Source organism: Panthera onca, chromosome D1, assembly GCF_046562875.1.
Source record: "Panthera onca isolate mPanOnc1 chromosome D1, mPanOnc1 haplotype 2, whole genome shotgun sequence".
Lineage (NCBI taxonomy): Eukaryota > Metazoa > Chordata > Mammalia > Carnivora > Felidae > Panthera > Panthera onca.
Window position 1 is genome coordinate 59,597,953 of NC_138348.1, and position 23,150 is coordinate 59,621,102.

Consider the following 23,150-nt stretch of genomic DNA (forward strand, 5'->3'; position numbering starts at 1 on the left):
CAGAATTTTTTTTCTGGTGTCTTTGCCTGGTTTTGGTATCAGGGTAATGCTTATCTTATTCCAAAAGTGAATTTGTAATCATCTCTTTGAATAGGAGTGGTGGGAGATACTAAAAAATTTCTGGGGAGCAAGGTATGGTTAATTATACAAAATCTAGTATGGCTAATAAAAGCTGTAAGATATTATATATTACATTGTTTGGATTCTCTTACTTCACGTAAAAATGCTTTTAATATAAAAGCTTTTCTAGAGTGACTCAAACCTTAGTCTTTTAACCCTATTTTCCCCGTGAGTCTTCAGTTCCTCAGTTGTGGAGTCTTATGCCATGACTGCTTTAAGAAATCTAACCAACATAGTTATAGGAGGAATGTGTTATTAACAAAATCCCAATAATAGCTCTGGGTTGTTCACTCATAATAGATTTTGATTCAGTCCAGTTTGTTAATTTTTCCTTTTATGGATTATGTTTTTGGTATCAACTCAAAGAACTTTGCCTAGTTCTAGGTTTTAACATTTATCTATTTTTTTCTCTAAGAGTTACATAGTTTTATTTTTTATATTTAAATCATGATCTATTTTAAGTTAATTTTTGTATAAAGTGTGGGGTTTAGATAAGGTTATTTTTTTGCCTGTGGGTATAATTGCTTTAGCACCCTTTGTTGAAAAGGCTATCAAAACTCTTGTTTTGCAAAGCGTCTTTGTTAGAAATCAGTTTGGCATGTGTGTAGGTTTATTTCTAGGTACTCCATTTGTTCCATTGATCTTTGTGTTTATCTGTCTGTTAGTACCATACTGTCTTGATTACTATAGCTATATAGTAAGCTGTAACGTATATAGAGTGATTTCTTCCACTTTATCTTTCTATTTCAAAATTATTCTAGCTATGCTAGTTTTATTGCCTTTCTATATAAATTTAAGATTAAATGTTCCTGTGTGTACTAAAACCTTACTGGGATTTTCCTAGAAATTCCATTAAACCTGTAGATCAGTTTGGGAAGAATTGAAATCGTGTTGAGTTGTCCAGTTCATGAACAGTGTGTCTCTCCATTTCTTTAGGTGTTCTTTCACTTCTTTCATCAGTGTTTTACAGTACAGTACAAATTTTGTACGTGTTTTGTTTTATACTTAAGTATTTCATCTTCTCAGTGTTGTTTTATTTTCATTTCTCATATCGAGCATGAATTTGAACAACTGTATGTTTCAACTATTTATATGTTTTTGTGTACAGTCTGTATTCATTCATTCATACCACTACTGTGGTATTTTTCTTATCAATTTCTGGGAATTTTATTAGGGTAATTAGCAAGACTTTTGTGTGTTTCATGACTTGCAGAGATTCTCTTCCAAGTTTGTCTGTCTGTTGACTTTATTTGTGGGGACTTCTGCTGTGTAGATCTTTTTTGTTTCTATATAGTTGAATTTATCTGTGTAATCTTTACCGCTTCTAGATTTTTAGTCACAGGTCACATTTTTCATATTTAAATATTTTGGAATTTATCCTAGTATGAGGTATTAATAATACAATGTATTGGTAGTCTTGGGAAGTTGGTCTGTAGTTTTATTTTTGCGTTCAGTCTTTATTAGGCTTTAGTTTAATGTTATGTGTGCTTTCAAGAAAGAATGATAATGTTTTCCTTTTTAAAAATACTCTAGAATTTTTAAAAGCAGCTTTATTGAGATATAATTCACATACCATTGAAATAACCCATTCAGAGTAAGGTATTTTAGTATAGTCAAAGATATGTGTGACCATCACTACAGTTGATTTTAGAACAGTTTCATCACTTCGAAAAGAAACTCTGTAACCTTTAGCTATCATTCATTACTCCTAAGGCAACCTCTCCAGCTCTAAACAACCACTAATCTACTATCTCTAGATTTCTGTATTCTAGATTTTCATATAAATGGTCTCCTATAATGTGTGGCCTCTTGTGATTGGTTTCTTTCACTTAACAATGTTTTCAAGATTCACACATGTATTAGTACTTTATTCCTTTTTATGGCCAAATAATATTTCCCGTTTTGTTTATCCATTTGTCCATTGATGTACATTTGGATTTTTTCCGCCTGTTGGCTGTTAAGAATAATTCTGTGGAAAACATTCGTGTATAAGTTTTTAGGTATTCAATTCTCTTGTGTATATACCTTGGAGAGGGATTGCCCGGTTGTATGGTAACTCTATGTATAATTGTTTGAGAAGCTACAGACTGTTTCCCAAAATGACTACACCATTTTACATTTCCACCATTAGTGTATGAGGGTTTCAATTTCTCTGCATCCTTTCCAATACTTGTTATTCTCTGACTTTAAGATTCTAGCCCTCTTAGTTTGTGTGAAGTGGTATTTCATTGTGGCTTTGATTCGCATTTCTTTGATGACTAATAATGTCAAGCATCTTTTCCTGTGCATATTGACCCTTTATCCTCCTTGAAGGAAGGAAGGAAGGAAAGAAAGAAAGAAAAAAGAAAGAAAATGGAAGGGAGGGAGGAAAGAAAGAAAGAAAGATTTACATCCTTTGCCCACTTTTTTTTTTTAATGTTTATGTATTTTGAGAGAGAGAGAAAACACGTGTGTGCGCATGTCAGGGAGGGGTAAGAGAGAGCGAGAGAGAAAATCCCAACCAGGCTCCACATTGTCAGCACAGAGCCTGACAGAGGGCTTCATCCCACAAACCTTGAGATCATGACCCGAGCTGAAATCAAGAGTCAGACACTCAACCAGCAGAGCCATCCAGGCTCCCCTCTTTGCCCACTTTTAAATTGAGTTATTTGTCTTTTTATCATTGAGTTGTAAAGAGTTTTTTTTCAGTTTATATATATTAGATATTAAATCCTTGTTATATATATGATTTGCAAATATTTCCTGCCATTGTTTTTTGTTGTCTTTTCACTTTCTTGATGATTGCCCTGTGAAGTACAACTTCTTTAAGTATTTAAAATTTTTCTTTTTATGTTTTTATTTTTGAGAGAGAGACACACGGTGAGAGCGGGAGAGGGGCAGAGAGAGACGGACACAGAATCTGAAGCAGGCTCCAGGCTCTAAGCTGTCAGCTGGTCAGCACAGAGCCCGACGCGGGGCTCAAACTCACAGACTGCGAGATCATAACCTGAGCCGAAGTCGGACGCCCAACCCGACTGAGCCACCCAGGCACCCCTTTTTTTTAAGTATTTACAAAAATTTTTTTTAAATGTTTATTTATTTTTGAGAGAGACAGAGCATGAGCGGGAGAGGGTCACAGAGAGAGGGAGACACAGAATCTGAAGCAGACTCCAGGCTCTGAGCTGTCAGCACAGAGCGCGACACACGGTTCCAACTCAGGAGCTGTGAGATCATGACCTGAGCTGAAGTTGGACGCTTAACCAACTGAGCCACTCAGGGGTCCCTGAAGCACGAGTTTTTAATTTTGGTGAGGTCCACTTTATTTTTAATGTTGTTTGTGCTTTTGGTGTCGTATTTAAGAATCTTTTACCAAACTTTGATCATAAAGATTTATCTCTATATCTTTTTCTAAGTGTTTGATAGTTTAACCTCTTAACTTTAGGTCTTTGATCCATTTTGAGTCAATTTTGTTATGATGTAAGGTAAGCCTCCCATTTTCATTCTTTAGCATATGGCTATCCATTTGTTTCAGTACCATTTGTTGAAAAGACCATCCCCCATTGAATGGTTCTGGCACCCATTTGAAAATCAGTTGACCGCTGTGTAGGTTTTTTCTGTACTTTCAATTCTGTTCCATTAATTTGTATGTCTTTGCATATGCCAATCACACTGTTTTGGTTACTATTGATTTGTAATAAGTTTTGAAACCAGGAAGTGTCATTACTATTATTTTGTTCTATTTTTTAAAGATTGTTTTGACTATTTGGGTCCCTTATAATTCCACATGAATTTTGGAATTCAGCTTATCAGTTTCTATAAAGAAGTCCAATGAGATTCTGATAGGGATTGCATTGAATGTATAGGTCAGTTTAGGAGTATTACCATCTTAATGATGTGTTAAATCTTTTGATCCATGGACACGAGATGTTTTCCCATTTATTTAGACCTTCTCTATTTCAACAATGTTATGTGCTTTCTAGAGTATAAACTTGGCACTTCTTTTGTTAAAATTATTCCTAAGCATTTTTTTTAAGCTATTGTAAATGGAATTGTTAATTTCATTTTTTGGATTGTTCATTGGTAATTTATATAAATGCAACTGACTTTTCTGTTGATTTGATATCCTGCACCTTTGCTGAACTCATTATTTAGTTCTAATAGTTGTAGGTAAATTTCTTAGGATTTGCTATATAAACGATCATGCCATCTACATAGAGATGATTGCTGCTGTTATAGTCTGGATGCCTTGTATTTCTTTTTCTTCTTAATTTCTCTCATTAGAGCCTCTAGTAAAATAGCTTTCAAGAGTGGACATCATTGTTTTGTTTCTTTTTCTTCCTTTTTATAAGGAACTTTGGCAACAAATTCTCTCCATTTTTGTTTATCTGGTAAAGACTTTATTTTGACTGCATTTCTGAAAGATAGCTTTGCTGATTATTGGATTCTTGTTTGTTTTTTTGTTGTTGTTTAATGTTTATTTTGAGGGAGAGAGAGAAAGTGCACAAGGCAGGGTGGGGGGGGGTGGGCATTGAGAGAGAGAGAGAGAGAGAGAGAGGGACAGAGGGACAGAGGGACAGAGGGAGAGAGGGAGAGGATCCCAAACAGAATCCATGCTTAGCACAGAGACCAGTGAGGGGCTTGATCTCATGAATCGTGAGATCATGACCTGAGCTGAAATCAAGAGTTAGCCACTCAACGAACTGAGCCACCCAGGCACTCCTGATTGTGGCTTCTTTGAAGGAATAGTTTCGCAGGTCTACTTTTAGTATTTGTTCTGACCATAGGAGGGTTCCTCTCAGCTTATTTATGTCTCAGTTCTCTCCTGTAAGCTGTCTGGCCTATTATCTAGGTTGTATTTTTATTAAATCCAGAAATCTTCTTCCAGTTGCCTTTCATCACATCCTCTACAGTTCTCGAGAGCTTGAACTTCTCCATGCTCTATTGCAAGTGAAATCAGTTCCTTTGGGAAGAGATTACAAACTGTTAATTACCTGTTTCTACCCTCAGGTAGCTCTGGAGCTCTGGGGGTAATAAGGTCAATGGCAAGCCTCTCTGAATGACACCCCTGCTCTAGAAGCTGAGCACTCAATGAAGGCAAGAGTGGGAGGCTGGGCAGGAGCCTGTTATCCTCTTGGCTTGCTTCTCCTGCTGGTGGAACCACCACCTCACAAGGCAGGGCAATTGTGATCAGGACTCCAGTTTTCTCAGTGGCATTGTGTCCAAGGTATAGCCTTTGTTCCACAAATTGGGGGATTGTCAGAAGAAGGGAACACCCATCTCTTGACATCACTTGCCTGGGACTTAGCAATATGTACCTGGGGCCAGGATGAGGTAAGCTGGAGTCCTGCTGCTCCTCAGAAGAAAGCCCTCCAACAGGGAGCTTCAGTGAAAGGAAACTGTGTTCTGCAGCCAAGGCAAGTCAAGTTCTCTCCTCTGGAGAGGAGTCTTTGCCTCACTCGTAGTGGGTAACAAGGAACGGATCTGGTTTAAAAACCACAGATCTCTCCTTTCTTACTGAATTTTTCTACATGTTGAATAGATGTTTCTTCTTTTGTCCTTGAGACTGTTTCCAGAGCTTTTCATTGGTTATCATTTTACTGGTTCCATTAGGTGAGCAGATTAGCAGAGCTAATCTAGTTTTAGGTGTACAATGTAATGATTTGATATATGTATATATTATAAAATATTATCCCAACAAATTGAGTTAACATGTAATTTTTTTTTTTTTTTTTTTTTTTTTTTCCTGAGGATGAGAACTTTGAAGAGGAATGGTTTTAAATACATTGTAATTACCTTCTTTTTACAGGACTGTAGAATTGTCTTGTGAAATTGTCTGGGCCTCCTGCTACTTATTGGTGAAGGGGAAGGAGTTCCTAAAAATTTATTTTAAGGAAATTTGTCTGTTTAGATACTTGTCTTTTCTGAGGTCCATTTTGATAAACAGTATTTTTCTAGAAAATTATCTGTTTGATCTAAATTTTCAACTTATTTACATAGGACTAAGCCATGTAATCTCTAATGATTCCATTGTGTTTTTTCTGTTATTTTGGGGGGCTTCTTTTTATGTGTCTTAAGCATTATTGTAATTCACTTATAGGGTAATACTATAAAAAATTTTTTCCATGCAGCTTCACTGGTTATGATTTATTATAATAAATAATAGTTTCTTTATCTCTACAATAATACTAGTTTATTGAATTCTTGCTATATATTAGGCACTTTATAATTTTGATTTATTTACTGATATTGTCTTTATAGATGAAAATATTGAGTTATAGAGACTAAATAATTTGCCCCCAGTTATTCCTAGGTGTCATAATTTTAGCTTCTTAATTGACTACAAGAAATTTAAAATTATTTAAGGTTGTTAAATGAACAGATTTGTTTGCTTTCTAATGTCTCAATCACCATCCATAAAGTAATATAATTTTTATTTGCCAGTGCAATACACTGTTATGTAGATTATTTCAGTGAAGTTTAGCAGGGCAAAAGTGTTACCAGAATTTCCTCAAACAGTTATTTGTACTTAAATTTGTAGTTTGCATGAGAGATTCATTTTATTTTTTATTTTATTGTTTTTGAAAGATTTCTTGTCAATGGGTATTTTACATTTGGAAAGTGAATGTAACAATTATAACATTTAAATAAAAATTTTGAAAAATGTAAAAAAATCCACATCACTACACTAATTGGGTTTGAAAACTCTTTATATGACATAATCATAGACAAAAGAAAAAACCTTTTTTTTTTAAAGAAGTTGTTAATAGCTTCTGTAATACCTTAATTATATTCTTGAATGAGAAATTAGGAAAGATGGGAATTTGAGGACTACAAATTGAGAGTTTCATCGTTATGGAAAAAGCTTCTCTTTTGGCAAGACTGAGTGACTGTGTGTAACTGCTGCCCTCTTGGGTTGGTATAAGGAATATGTTTTCGAAAATAATTGTACTGAGATTTCCCTTTCTTCTTTCAAAGGTGTTAAAATCATCACACAACAAGTTCAGCCAAGTAAAATCTTACCTAAGCCAGTGACAGCAACTCTGCCCACCAGTAGCAATTCCCCTATTATGGTGGTTAGCAGTAATGGTGCAATTATGACAACTAAACTGGTAACCACTCCTACTGGTAAGTTTGCTTGAGCATTAGTCCATTCATTCATCATACGTTCATTGAGTAATTTCTTTGTAGCAACAACGTGCTACACTGGGGATATAGAGATAATGAGACCATTCTTTAAGAGCTTTTCTTGACTCCCCTTTTTCCCCCAATGAAAATTAGCTCTCTCTTATTATTGTCATGGTCCTCTGTTCTTTTCCTTTATAGCACATACTACAGTTTCTAAGTACTTCACTACTTGTTTGTTGATTTGTTTACTTAATTAGACCATGAGATCCATGATAAGGGGCCATCTCTGTTTTATTCACCGTATATAGAGAGAGCTGGTCTTGGAGTATGTGTTTAGTCAGGATTTGTTGAGGGAATGGAAACACGGTCTCCTAGCCCACAAGGATCTCACTTACTCTTAAGAAGTTGAGAGTCTATTACATTGCCATGTAGTAAACATTGCTCAGACTGAGAGAAGCACAAGATGCCGTGTTGCTCAGATATGGGAGCAACCAGGCTATGCCCAAGGAAGTGACAGTGTAGGACATTTTAGATAGTACCATCCTTTGTGTTCTTGAGCAGGTTACTAATCCCTGTAATCTTTTCCATGGTCTATTTAAATGGGACAACAATACCTGTACCATAGGTTATTATAAGAATGAGAGGAAATCAGGTATGTAAAGTCCCCAGCAGAGTGCTCAATAGTAATTACTATTAATTTACATTAGAATTGGTCATTACTGTTATTTTAAATTTGTGTAACTCTTACCAGATTTTTTTGAGAGGAGCCAATATTTAGATGATAGAATCTAAAGAGTGTAAAATGGTATCTGTCTCAAGTTTATAAAGATACCATTTATGGGCCAGGATGTAAAGGTTTGTATAGACATTACCCTTCATTTCCCTTAGACTTTAATATCTCCACTTTTAGCAGCAAAACAGACTTATGTTAAGAAACTTGCCCAAAGTCACACAGCCAATAAAAGGCAGATCTGGGGTTTGAACTCAGTCAGATCTGTTTGACTCTCAGATGTGCTTTTTTTTTTTTTTTTTTTTTTAATTGTGGTATATAGAGAACATGCATGAGATTTACCATTTTAAATGAATGGTTCATGGCATTCATTGCATTCACATTATTTTGTAACCATCCTCACCATCTGGCTCCAGAACCTTTTCATCTTCCCAAACTGAAACTACCCATTAAACAGTAACTCTCCATCTCCCCTCCACCCACTCCCCCCTCATCCCAACAACGATTCTACTTGCTGTCTCTACAAAGCCTTGGCTTAAAAAACACTATTCTTGCATTACATTTATCATACTTCCCCCAAAACTTTTTCCCATTTGGTATAAAGATAGTAGTGTTATATATGTATGATTCTTTCCATTAGCGAAAGGTAGTGAAAAATAATAATGTGTCTGTCTGTGCCTTTGTATCTACGTTAGAAAAAGTATTCCTATTTTTAGAGCAAAAGCTTAAATGGAAAATTTTTTGTTATTATAATTCAACTGATTCACCTTACATTTGTAGCATGTTTACTTTGCACTAGATTTTTTTTTGGATGCAGATGTATGTTTATAAGGAATTTAAAGTAATTCTACCTAACATTCTTCCCCTCTGCCTTTTTTGGGTAGTGATTGTATTTAAAATTTTTTAAATGTCTTGCTAAAAAGCATTTTTGTGGGGTGGGGTTTGTTGAGAATGGTTATCACAATGACCATTATTATGAAACTTTTTTTTCTGTTGAAGATGTTAGTCTCAGTCATCTTCATTCTCCCCCAGACTAGTAGTTCTTTGCTTAGGAATAGTAGTTCTGAGTTACTGTATTTGTAGGAAACTACAATGGGCTCATCTGGTTAGTTTTTAATTCCTGTTTGGGAAAAGAAAAAAGTCCTTGGAATAGTGGGAAAGAGTGTAAAATCCTTTGAGAGACATGAAGAAAAATACTCTAATGGGTCAGTTAGAGTTGAAGAAATATGTAAATAGTGAACTTTTTAGACTAAAAGAAATATTCCTGGCAACTCTTGGCAGCTTGAACTTTAATCTCTAGTAAAATGATGGAATAACTCTTTAAAAGATGGAAATATATTTAGAGAGTAGCAGAGTACAAAATAGTAAAAGTTTATAAAATTTTAAGCAAACAATACTGCCTTATTTGCTGAGTGCTGACATTGGGTTTGGCACTGAGACAGTATGAAACAGATGCAGAGACCTTAAAATCTATAACAGAAATATCTAAAACGCTCTGGCAGGAAAGATGATTAAATTTAAATTTCTTTTGGCATAAAACTAGTGGAAGAAGGGTAGCGGAAGAAAGGAATAGAGTTAGTTATATTTTTTCTTGGGGTTAGTAATTTGATGCGACACATCACAAAATTTTATGTGTAAAGTTAATTCAAATTGACTTGGCTGTAGTTCCTGCTATGTGCATTGAAAATTGGCTATAAATTGTTACTTAATGTCTTGACACCTTGAAATTCCATTTTCAAGTTAAAGCAATATAGATTACATTGAATTATAGTTAAACTGTGTAAATTGTCATTCTTCTATAAGTAATGACAAGTTTTTCTTTTGACTTTTCCCTTTTTATAGGCACACAGGCAACCTATACCCGGCCAACAGTGAGCCCATCCATAGGTCGGATGGCTGCAACCCCAGGAGCTGCAACCTATGTGAAAACTACCAGTGGTAGCATCATTACAGTAGTACCCAAATCATTAGCTACCTTGGGGGGCAAGATAATTAGCAGTAATATAGTTTCTGGTAGGTATATCTGAAATATGTTGAAGGTATAGGTAACAGTAAGAGGAAAAACCATATTTCACTGTTCAAGGATTCTGTCTGATCTCAGTTTTCTGCTTAGAAATCTGGAGCTGTGTTTTTAGTCGTGATGTTTAGTGTTTAAGTATAGTTTTTATTTCTAATATTAAATCTTCACACATTAAGCTTTTGATAGTTTTAAAACAGAAAGAACATTTAATTGTTTTCAATCAGAATAGAAATACTATGATTTGCATTTGCATAGGGATTTTTCATTTACAAAGTGTTCTCCCATTTGTCACTCCTTTCCAAACTGATAAATCCGAAAAGTTGGTTTCACCTGCACTTTACAGATACAGACAGATTTTAAGTTTAGAGAGATGAAATTGACCTCTTCAAGACCACACAAGCTACATAGTGGACGAAAGAACTAGGGTTTATTCATCTAAATATGTTTGAGGGAACCATATCTCATCATTTGAATTACTAATGTCACTTTAGCTTATTAAAAATAAAAATATTTCAATGCTTTTCTTTTCACCATTATATTGATAGTTTACTTTTAAAAAACAATTTACCCAGATAGTGAAAGCTAATATTTATTAGTATTCAGAAACCTTACCTGGTTTTTATCAGCTCATTAATTCCTGGAGTATTTGGGTTGTAGACTCTGAAGTAGAATGTTAACATAGCATCTGTTTTCATTATTATTTTTTAATTAAAATGATGTAAATAATCTCTCATCAAGTAAGCCCTTGTGGACTTTGTCTGCCATTTTTGTAGACTAGCCATATTTTGTATGCCCCAGGTGAGTTGTTCTAACAGTTTAAAGTGAAGGGATTGACGTTCCTGGCAGTATACGATATTGCTGATAATTGAGGGAGTGAAAAAAAGAAAAAAAAAGCCACAAAAACAAAGCAGGGCATGGTATTGGCATAACGCACTATATTTAAAGCTGCTAATTTTGGCTCTATTTTTTAGTGTAAGTGAGAAAATCCAACGTTTGCCAAACTGAGGAGGGTGAAACCAGTAGGGAAAGAATCATATTCTAGCTTTAAGAGGATTTTTTTAAATAATACAGTGAAAATTCAAATTATGATTTATTATGACAGTATCTTAAATGGTATAGAGCACATTCTCTAAAACATTTTTCAAAAAGTGATCATTTTTCATTGGTGTGTAACTTTTTATGACCGTAATGGTTTTTCTTTACTCATATATGAATTCATAATAACCTTACAGCTTGAAGGAATGTCTAGATATCATGAGGCTGCTGTTTTCAGACCTTCTTTAGGATTTAGCGGCTTTTGTACCAGGTTAGAGCAGCACAAGAAAGCACATTTTCCTAGAGAGGTGGTGAGATGTATACCCTGTACATGTATACATTTTATCCACATTTGCATGTAAATATTAAGCAACTCCTGGTTAGTTGGTATTTCAAGTACATTGGGTATACATGAGAAGAGTTCTTAAACTTTTCTGCACCATAGGATATACTTGGCACACAGTTCAAACAGTGTTGTTCATTGCATCGAGCTTGTTTTGTGTCTATCTCTGCTTCACTGTTTGACCCTTTTATTTTAAGGAATTTCTCATTTCTGACTGCTCTAAACTGATCCTTATGTTACATAGTAATATTCTTTATAAAGATAGTTCTCTTATTTTATAATATTTTGTTATTCCATGATTGTGGGATTACAGGTTAGTTCATAGTAGTTTTCAGTCCCTGCTTGTCTATTCTTAGTAAGCTGGTAAACCTAGTTGGATGAGTTTAGATAATTCATAATTAAAGGCTGGATTCTAGAATCTATGCCTACCCCACTCCCCTACCCCCTGAACAAAAATGAAATGGTTTTCTTAAAATATACCCAGACATCTACCTGTAAGAATAGAAGGCTTTAAAAAGAAAAAAATGATACTTTCCTCTCATTGTGGGTAATTGGAAAATAAAGATACAAAGAAAATTAAAAACCCACAATTTTTACCATCCAGAGAAATATGTTAAAATATGTGTATATATTTCTGTTCATTCCTTTTTCTATTCATTTATTTTGGTTATAAATGTGTGTATATATGTCATATATATGTTTTTAAAATTATATTGAGATCTAATATAATCAGCTTTTGCCTTTTTTTCATGGGATAGGATTATTTTCCTATTCTTTTAAATGGATCTTGACACCTCCTCTGCCCCCACTTAATGGCTGCACAGGGTTTCCTTATCTGATGCACCATATTTAGCCATTTTCTCATTGTTGAATGTTTTAGATTGCTTCTAATTTTTTTGTCATTATAAATAATCCTGCGATGAGCATCATTATACATAAATTATTATGTGAAGTCCTTACTTCCTTTCCTCTGGAAAGCAAGGTCATGCTTCCAGAGTGCTTTCTAGAAAGGTCAAGTTTTTCTTTTCATCAGAATAAGCAATTAAATGGAAGATATGAACTATTTTTTCAGTTATTTAACTCCTTCATGTCAGATACTTATGTGTAAATATAGATAGGCTTTTCAGATATGTAAGTTTTTTTGTGAGTTTTGTTGAGGGTTGGTTGGTAAAGGAACCATGCCTATGTTATGTAGAAGATTGGATCCTTTGGAGATGAACTCATTAGGACATTGAGTCCTTGACTCTAAGGACATTATGAGAACCTTTGGCAATGGCAAGACTTGATTTTTATTCTTCTTTTGATCTTTAGTACAATGTTCAGGCAAGGAGCTAGTGTTTATATATCTTTTGCATTCGTTCGTTCGTTTGCTCATTCTTTGAGCAAAGCAACATAAACCATTACCCAGGAGACCAAATTGTCAGGGTGATGTAAAAAAAATCTCTGAATAGTAAAATCTGGGCCATTAAATTAGTTTCTTTAAGCGATCCTACCATACTGCTCACATTTTTACAGGAATTGTATTTTTAAATAGAAATCCCTGGAACACATCCAGTATCATAGTCCATGATCCAAATGTGACTTAAGAGTAATTTGCACCCATTGTATCTTAAGTCTTTATAAGTGGAGACTGTATAGACAGTGGGTTCTCTGATAGTCTATGAGCCAAATTCTGGGCCGGGTGCTGTGATACATGGGGGATGCACATGAGATGCATTCTCTGCCCTATGGAATGCTAAACAAATGAATTTTTATACATTCTGTTGTGATGTGAGAACTGTAGTTGGACTACTGTGAAAGTGTAGAGGAAGACCTTTTTAAAAAAATGAATAACTATAACATAGTTATCAATTGAAATATAGAAATATGCGCACTGGAACTTTAGATTTTTATAACTTGATAATTCTAGTTATAAACTTTTCCATTTTAAAATGACACTGTATTTGCTTTTCCTTATGTTATGCCTTTTTCTTCTGTTTTCTAACATCCTCCCCCCTCATTTTGTTAAAGCTGGTAAACTTGGTTTGCAACTGTCTCATAAATTGATAGATCCCTGCAATGGAAAGGATTAGATGGTGACTTAGATACAAATGTAATTCACTTGTTAAGCAAGTTTTGCCAAAAAAAGTGGTCCTTGTACTTTGGTTAAAGCTTGGCTAACATTTCCTTGAGATAGCTTTTTTTTTTTTTCCAAGTTTATTTATTTTTGAGAGAGACAGAGACAGAGCATGAGTGGAGGCGGGGTGGAGAGAGAGAGGGAGACATAGAATCTGAAGCAGGCTCCAGGCTCTGAGCTGTCAGCACAGATCTTGATGTGAGGCTCAAACCTGGGAACTGAGAGATCTTGACCTAGGCTGAAGTTGGATGCTTAACCAACTGAGCCACCCAGGGTCACTTCTTGAGATAGTTTTTAATGCTTACTTTCTAAAAACCCTTTCTTTTATTAACCAAATATATATATGTATATACATATGTATACATGTATATATATATATATACATATGTATACACGTATATATGTATATACATATATATATGTATATATATGTATATATATACATATATATATATATATATTTTTTAATCTTTATTTAGTTTTGAGAGAGAAAGAGAGACAGAGTGCAAGCAGGGGAGGGACAGAGAGAGAGGGAGACATGGAATCCGAAGCATGCTCCAGGCTCTGAGCTGTCAGCACAGAGGGGCTCGAAACCACAAAATGTGAAATCATGGCCCGAGCCGAAGTCAGATGCTTAACTGAGTGAGCCACCCAGGCACCCCTTATTAACCAAGTATTTAATGAGGCTGTATTATTGAAGGAGTCATCACAATCAATCATGTATGAGGGATTGGAGTTAATTAAGAGTTGAAGTTGATGTGAATAATGGGCAGTGTGGTTTTTGTGGCTCTTAACAGCTTACTGTTCAGAAACTACAGATATAGGGAAAAACATTCGTGAAGCTAGTGTGTGGATAAAAGTGCGTTTTTATGTAACCTGACTGTGTTGCCTTGGACTGACAAGACATCAGATGATGGCAAATATATTAAAATGATATATGAAGTAATAAAATTGCCAAAAATTGACTAGAATATTCTTATTCTTGGTGCAGTCTCATTACTAAAACTCTAGTAAGGAATGGTAAATTTTTCCAGTAGAAAAGAATAAAATTTTGTTTAACTTTTCTTCTTGGGAACGTATTAATCAGTCATGTTTTTAATGAGTACCTGTTATGTGCTTAGTCATTTGATAAATGATGTGCAAGCCTATAGAAGAACAATGTGACTTGACTGTTTTCATGGGCAGAGGAAATCACAGGCACAGAGGTAGCATTGCAACTCATACGCTCAAGTACCAATGTGGAAACCAACATACTGAAGGAGAGGTATATATTGGATAATCCTGCAAATTAAAGTCTGACAGAACCTGGAAACCTAAGAGGAATTTGGGCTCTGTGTGACAGATAATAGGAAGCCATAGTGAAGAAGTTACTTGTTAGACTAGTGTGTGGCATGTATTGTAGGGTAAGAGTTGGAACAAATAAGATCAAATTTTTATTTATTTATTTATTTATTTATTTATTTATTTATTTTCAATATATGAAATTTATTGTCAAATTGGTTTCCATACAACACCCAGTGCTCATCCCAAAAGGTGCCCTCCTCAATACCCATCACCCACCCTCTCCTCCCTCCCACCCCCCCATCAACCCTGAGTTTGTTCTCAGTTTTTAAGAGTCTCTTATGCTTTGGCTCTCTCCCACTCTAACCTCTTTTTTTTTTTTTTTTTCTTCCTTCCCCTCCTCCATGAGTTAAGATCAAATTTTTAGATTAAGGGTCAGTTCATACAGGATTTTGAAACCTAAGAGGGAAAGTTAGAACTAGATAAAATAGGGATTAGGAAGGCTTTTTGCTTTTCACTTTTTTGAGTAATCTCTATACCCAGCGTGGAGCTTGAATTTACACCCCCTGAGATCAAGAGTCACCTGCTCTGCCAGCTGAGCCAGCCAGTGGCCCTAGGAAGGTTTTTGACCAATTTGACCAATGTTCTGGGTTCTTGACATGACAAAAAAATTTTTTCAGGATGTTTGATATAACAGGAGCTTCAGATCTATTTGTATGAAACTTGCAATAGGGAGAAAATACGGGAAACTAAAAGAGATGAGGGTCTATTGAGTCAACATCAATAACATTTTGAAAGAAGACATGTGTTGGTGACAGATTGAGTTCATTCACATACTCGACTGAACAACTATTACTGAATAATTGCCATACAGTATGTGCTAAGCACTGAGGAATTAGTGATACAAAAAGATAGAGTGTAGAGCGCAAGGGGCTTTTGTTTTCTTGGGTGATACAGGGAAGACAAGGCAAGATTTGTACCAGGATTTCCAGCCATGCTAGTCAGAAGAATATAGGGTACAAATTTGATAGGTATAAAAGAAGCAGATTGTGGAAGGATGTGGGGAAGAGGGCATGATAATATGTTTGGCTCAGTAGATACAGGTCTATGAAATAGATCTTAATTGTTGAAAATATAAATTTTTTTGTATAAATATACACATTGGGATATCATCCTCAGACTCTTCAGAGTGCTGCAGATAACAAGAGCACATGTTTAATCTGTGACTTGGTCTTTGAGTGTTTATTTTTTTTTGATCACACAAATATAAATGGCTTATTCTCATAAATTTTCTCAAGAGTCTAATGTTATGTGAATTTTGATAAGTATTTACCTCTCTCTTTATATTCTTTTAGAAGAGTTTTCCCATCACACCAGTCAAAAATAGATATAATACTGGGTTTGGGGAAGTATTTGTCAAAGAATACAGATTTAGATTTCAGTTAACTAGTTAGGGGAGGAATATTGATGGGGAAAATGATAGTGATATTTTTAGATTCTGATTTTGGTGTGTAGGTTTTCAAATTCCAAAAAGATGACCGCTGTAAAAGTCAATTCTTAACACTCTCTCATTCTAGGACAACTTGTGCTTATTGTTCTGAGCCTTCATTTTCATCCTCATGACAGCCTTCATGTCATCTCGGGATGACACGGACTACGTGTGTTAATTGTGTACAACATAAACAGAAATAACCAAATATCACTAGTCCTTAACTCAGGCCTCCTTTTCTCCCCCCTTCTCTAAGGAACGACTACCAAAATCACTACAATCCCAATGACTTCCAAGCCCAATGTGATTGTTGTGCAAAAGACTACAGGAAAAGGAACGACCATTCAAGGCCTCCCGGGCAAAAACGTTGTCACAACATTGCTAAATGCTGGAGTAAGTAAGAGCTTGTACTGCAGACTCAGCAGTCCACTGAGGATTTTAAAAACCAGCTATACAAATATTTGCCTAAGGACTTCAGAACCCCACAATAGCCTGTATGCTTGATTTACCACTACTGTGATGTAATAACTGTTAAAGCACCACTAACTGATGCCATTTTTCACAGTAATTCCTAAAACACGTTGCTCATAACTGGGTTGCTTATGACCATGATTTAGATGCTTAGCTTGGTCCAAATGGAAGATTCCACTGCCTTAACTACAGGGAGACCTCTGTTAGAGGACAATTTTACTCCTGCCTCTGGCCAGTAGACATAAGCCTAGTATGGGCCTCGGCTGGGCTAAGTGAGATATTTAGGATTAAGAAAATTAATTGAGAGGGTTTTACTTTCATTTTACCTCTTTGAGCTAGTTAAAAAAAATAGCACATAACAGATTAATTTATAGTTCTGAAGGCAATTGTGCAGAGGTTTGGAGTTAGACAAACCTGGGCTTTGTCTCTTATATTGTAGTTTGACTTTTGGCAAATTTATTCAACCTCTCTCATCCTTAATTTCCTCATTGGTAAATTGGTGATTATGATCTTTACCAGTGAGTTTGTTCAGTAACTGGGAGCTGTTTTGAAAGTGCTTAGGACAGTGCCTGGCACATAGGATGTCACCAATAAATAGTAATTGTTATTACTTGTGGTGCTTAACTATTTAGGCTTGGTAATGTCCCCACTTTGCTAGAAAAAAGAATGTTGTACTTCATTGCAGATCTCTGGTAGTTTCCTAGGCATCACAGTCTTTAAAATGTTGGCATTAGATAGTTCCATCATGTTGGAAAACATAGATTGTTCCTAGTGTGAGTTCACATGGTAAGCCAGTAGTAAAGCCTGGATTAGAATTCAGATTTTCAGAACCCTTTTATAGTTTGTTTGGCAACTTCCTAGAATTTGATATATAAGATGGGATGCCATGTACTCTTAAGTCCTGTGGTCACAAACATTGAAGAGTTGTGTATGAATCCTAGCTGCCACATAATATCTAAGAGCAACATTTGACACAGGAAATGATAGTAAAACAAGCAGATCAGAGCATAAGACTACACATATGTATATGCTCCTCTACTCAACAGCTTGCTCACCTGGGCATGTCCACACACATACATCAGAAGAGATTTTTTTAAAAACAGCCTGCTAGTTGGTTTTGATAGGCTTTGAATGGGTCATTATAGTTGGACCAAGCCCATCAAGCTGTTTAATATATAGGCACAGCCACTTGAAAACTAGTGGCTGTTGGCAAATGAATTAGAGCTCCTCCCAAAGAAGCTGCTGTGAAGGGTGTGTGCGTATTAAAATAAGTAATAATATGATTGACAGGCACTTTATATTTTCCTTAGATTTTTATAGCAGATAGTTAAACTTGTGATTTTTATAATCATATTTAGTTCTAAATTGAGTGATTACCTTTGGCCAGCTCACCTGGGTGCTTTGTTTTTATGGCTACTAAGTTGGATGGCCACACATTTAGATGATGATGACTGAAAGTTACAAACTAAAAAGGTGAACCTTTTTCCTTTCAGTTTTATGGATTTTAACTTGTAAAATTTTAATAATTTAGTAAAATCACTGTCTTTGAATTTAATTTAAGAAAGCTCAAGTATTGATTCTATAAATGACCAGAAGATGGTACTTAAGAATAAAGCAGACAAAAGTACAAAAAATGGTGAAAAGTTAATGGGCTTAAACTACCTAGTTAATAGACTAAAGTGATATTAGTAATATGCTAATAGTAAAATGTGGGAAATGCACTGTTGCTGTTTTTTTTAATTTTCCCATATAACCTCAGAAAGATTGTTAATATGTGCTAATTCCCTCTCTTGCCCATGCTTTTACACATGGACATTCTGCTATTTAGCCTTATGATTTTGTATTTGGGGAGCTTAGTTTATTTATATGTGTACGTTTAGCTACTGGTATAATGCACAGTAATTTTTTGTTACATGAGTGTTTATTTCGGGTAAATTAGAAAATGAAGATAATGTTGGGGTGAGGGAGACCTATAATCTCTATAATTATTCTTTTATAATTTCCTGACTACTCTAATGTATGTATTCTATGAATGGAATGGTGTAGTAAGTATTCCCGTGTGAGATAATTTTTAAAATTCACTCATCAGGAAATGATTAATGCCTTCTTTGGACAGAAAATTGGGCAGAGGACTTCTAGGACCATCTCAACTAAGTCTAGGATTTGTGATCACCTGGAAACATTGTACTTTGCTGTTTAATTTACATTCCTGTTCCTATCATCCTGGTAAAACCTCTCTGCGATTTTTCAGTAAAAGGACAGTTTTTATCATTGAAATACATAGAAATCTCATATATTCACTGACTTTAATTTAGGGAGAAAAGACTATTCAGACGGTACCAACAGGAGCAAAGCCAGCTATTATCACTGCTACGAGACCCATCACCAAAATGATTGTAACTCAGCCAAAAGGAATAGGTTCCACAGTTCAACCAGCAGCTAAAATCATCCCGACAAAAATTGTTTATGGGCAGCAAGGGAAAACACAGGTATGCTGTAAGATATGATGAATTTTCTTGGCTCTGGTATATTTCAAACTTCTAAAATTCCGTGTTAGAAATTTGAATGAAAAGATCAGTAATCTTTAAAAAAATAAGATTGTTAAAAGTTATGACCAAATGTGTGTAATTGTCTGTTTTCAAAATGTGTGTTTTTCTCTTCAGTATTTTTTGGGGGGTGGTGGGTATCTAAATATTTGTGCCATGTCATAAGCAAAGATTGGAGAAAAAAACTCCCTTAGAATAAAATTTGCTGAAGGTATTGTTATTTGAGAAGTAGGTGTTTGAGAGAGAGTGGTAAAGTATTTTTTATAAGTTAATATGGCCTTTGAAAGCGCTTTATTTACTTATAAAATTTATTTTACTTGAAACCTAAATAATGAAGAAGCTAGAGAACTGCTCAATTGTCAAGCAATAGAAGATAAGGGAATTTTTCTGGAAATTTGCCTAGAAAATTGAGGCTCAGGATTTAATCTTACATTGCCAGGGTACTATTTATTTTGTGAGAATATCAAAGGAAGTAATGTCAGCTTTGGTTGAGAAATGGTATCCTAGAATTTTTGTAAAAGGTATTAATTTGCTTTTAGAATGCATTCCCTCAGAATCATAGTCAAATAGTTTGCATATCTAAACAAATAAGTTTTGTGATTAGAAATAAGTCCAAATTGCCTTTAAGTTTCAACTGTAACAATTTTCATTTGCTCCATCATCTAAGTCATAGTATAATCCATGTTTTCATTCTTGAATTCTTGAATGAGTGACTTAATAAGAGTCTGGAAAGGTTTAGAATCTTACATATGGAGAATAAAAATAATTGTGGTGAGTTAACGTTTTCATTCCAGGCACCCAATTGAAGTCAACTCCTAGAGTTCAAATTTTGAAGTAGAATAGTTCAGTTTGAAATTTTTCTCCCATTTTATTTGTTTTAGTGTCTGTGGTTTTGACCTTTGCCAGGAGTTGATCTGTTGTACCGTATTGCTTCTAATGATAGTTGTGTAAGTCAGTGTTTCTCCTGAGATTTCTTCAAAGATGACTTATGTCCCAACCATATTTACTTTGCACAGGTGTCTCAATTAGGAATTTCATTTGGTTGCTAATGAAAAGAAACCTGAAGAATGGTGGTTTAAACAAACTAGGGTTTTGTTTTTATTATGTTAATAAATATTCAGGGGGTGCCTGGGTGGCTCACTTGGTTAAGTTCCCGACTTCTGCTCAGGTCACGATTTTATGGTTCATGGGTTCGAGCCCCACATCGGGCTGTCTGCTGTCAGTACAGAGCCCAAATGATTGGGCTTCGGATCCTCTGTCCCCCTCTCTCTCTGCCCCTGCCCTGCTCGTGCGCTGTCTGTCTGTCTGCCTCTCACTCTTTCTCTCAAAAAAATAAAATAAATGTTCAGAAGGAAGAAATTCTGGACTGTTATTGTGCCATTGGGAATCTAGGCATCTGAAATCCATGGTGGGTGGCTGGCTGTCATTCTAGTGTATAGCCAACAGACTGTAAATGACTTCTGAAGTCATTATAGACAAGAAAAAACAGGGACAGAGCCTCTTGTCAGAATTATGGCTGTTGCATTCTGGCATGTACCATTTAAAATGTTGTATGTGGCTTGACTGTAATTTGTTCATAGATGGAATTAGTCTTTGATAAACAATGCTGTGCCCAAAGCATAATTAATGTACAGAATGCTGTTTCCCATGTCGGGAAAATATTAGTTCATGACTAGAAGTTTTAAATAGTGCTCTAAAATTTAAACTGGGTATATTTCTGCTTTTCTTCTAGGTTCTTATTAAACCCAAACCAGTGACATTTCAAGCCACAGTTGTTAGTGAACAAACAAGGCAGCTGGTCACAGAAACATTACAGCAAGCATCTAGGGTAGCAGAAGCTGGTAATTCATCTATTCAAGAGGGAAAGGAAGACCCACAAAGTTATACAGATAGTAGTTCCTCTTCTACAGAGTCCTCCCAAAGTTCCCAAGGTAAGATCCATTTTACTCCTGACTTATCGTAATTATTACCGACATAGTACCCTAGTTCCGAAATAGTTGCATATAGGGATTTCAAACAAACGTGTGCTTTGACTTGTGGAGTCTTTTGATTTACTTTCTTTTGTTTGATACGTAATCAGTGAGCTGAAGTTTTGTTTTTGGTAAGGCTTACTGTTATGTTCATGATGGCATGGCATGATGTTCATCCAAAGTTACCAAATAATTGGTAAACTTTAGATGATGATTTTGACAGGTAGGTATTATCAAACTGGCTAGTGCTGTGATTCTTTTTGTTTCCTTCTGGGTAAGAAGAAGTATGCAGGAAAGTAAATGTATCTTTTGAATGGTTATTGTTGAACCTTGAGAAAGAATCAGAGTGGCCAGAGGTGGGCCATGAGTGGGCTATAAATAGAGTGACCATACATTGCCGTTTGCATAGCACAAGTCCTCGTTTATATCTGTTCTAGCCTAATTATTAATAGCATGCCTTTCCACTCTCACAGGTTTCCTAATTTAGATGATACTGTATGGTTGTCCTAATTATAAGAAAGGAGCTATGAAGCCAGACTCCAGAGTAGGGAAGCTCTTTATCCTCAGTGCTATCTTAGTTATGTTGTTCATCTAGGAAGTCTCTTGAAATAAATTTTTAATCATAAGCTTTGAGACCTGCAAATCTCATACTCATGTCTATCAGTTACCTTAACTGCCCTTATTGTCAGGTGGTGGGTGTATTTATGCCTATGCTTGCTTGTATGCTCGGATGCATCTAATAAGCAAAGCTGTTTATCTTCCCCTGGTCATCGCTCTCTCACTCCATTCCCTCTCCTCACTTCCCCATTATTCTCTCAGGAGTGCTTTCTAGGTATCTTCATTTTTCTACTGCAGATTCTTCATATTATACACTTTTATTATTTTAATTCTTTAAAGGAGTCTTCCCAGATTAGTGGGAAATTCAGATTGCTTACATGGTTCATATTGCTGATTATTCCCTTAATCCATTACTTCAATTATTTGACAGTTACTTATTAGTCTATACTACATACTAAGCATTGTGCTAGGCCCTGTAAACATTGAGTAAAATATAGTTCTTGTTAAAATCTAGAGTAGGGGATTAAAAAATACACGTGCATAACTTCAGTAGTAGTTTAATAAGTTTATTAGTAACAAACAAAAAAGCCGAAGGCTAAAAATTCACATTCCAGTGAGAAAAGGATAAGAAAGCTTCACAAAAGAGATAGCATTTGAAATGGTCTTTGAAAACTCATCAATTAAAAATAAATAAAAACGTTGATTTTAACAAACTATATGGCACTCATTTTACAAAGTAGATAGTTTTCTTCAGCATGTTATCAATGATAGTAATATTTTCTGAATCAATTTACTGAGATTTAGTTTATCATTCTATACTGATTATAAATTAGTCTCTGTACTAGTCACCATGGAGTGATGCTTATTATCTATTTCATTCTATCTTTATTTCTTAATGATTTGATATTTACAGATTCCATTCTTACTTCAACACATCAGCTGCATTTCCCTCTTTTATTTTTAAGCCTCTGGTTCCTTGAATAATACTAGCCATTTTTTCCCTTGAGAAATATTTTTATAGAGAGCAGGTAAAATATTTAGCTCATGAGTTGGTGCTAAGAGGGGAACATGAACAGTAGATGTTTTTATATCCATAATCTAGGGTTCTCCTTTGAATTTGCTAGTCTTTATCTGAGGGAGCTATGAGCCAATCATTACTTCCCAAACATGCCATTTCATTAGGCAGTCTTCAGTTTTCATTCTAAGAATGGGACAAAAGTTTGGCTATTTTTGGAAGTAATTCCATCTAAGGTTTTCTGCTGTTCAGTCTGTTATTATACATGGTTTCATGTATTTTTATGTGTTCTGTATCATCACATATTTTTTCTTTTAAAAATATTCTGTAATATGGAAAAATTTCAGTTCAG

At 35.1% G+C, this 23,150-nt stretch overlaps 1 protein-coding gene across 13 annotated transcripts in view; it reads left to right on the forward strand.

The window, feature by feature from the left end:
* Positions 1-23,150, forward strand: part of EMSY (EMSY transcriptional repressor, BRCA2 interacting) — a 91,572-nt gene that overhangs the window by 45,499 nt on the left and 22,923 nt on the right. For all 13 annotated transcript variants that reach the window (XM_060605565.3, XM_060605578.3, XM_060605569.3 and 10 more), the window contains 5 exons: positions 7,075-7,224; positions 9,797-9,967; positions 16,495-16,631; positions 19,025-19,198; positions 20,988-21,186. In XM_060605565.3, the coding sequence (XP_060461548.1) occupies positions 7,075-7,224; positions 9,797-9,967; positions 16,495-16,631; positions 19,025-19,198; positions 20,988-21,186 (831 nt within the window). The remainder of the gene's footprint in view (positions 1-7,074; positions 7,225-9,796; positions 9,968-16,494; positions 16,632-19,024; positions 19,199-20,987; positions 21,187-23,150) is intronic.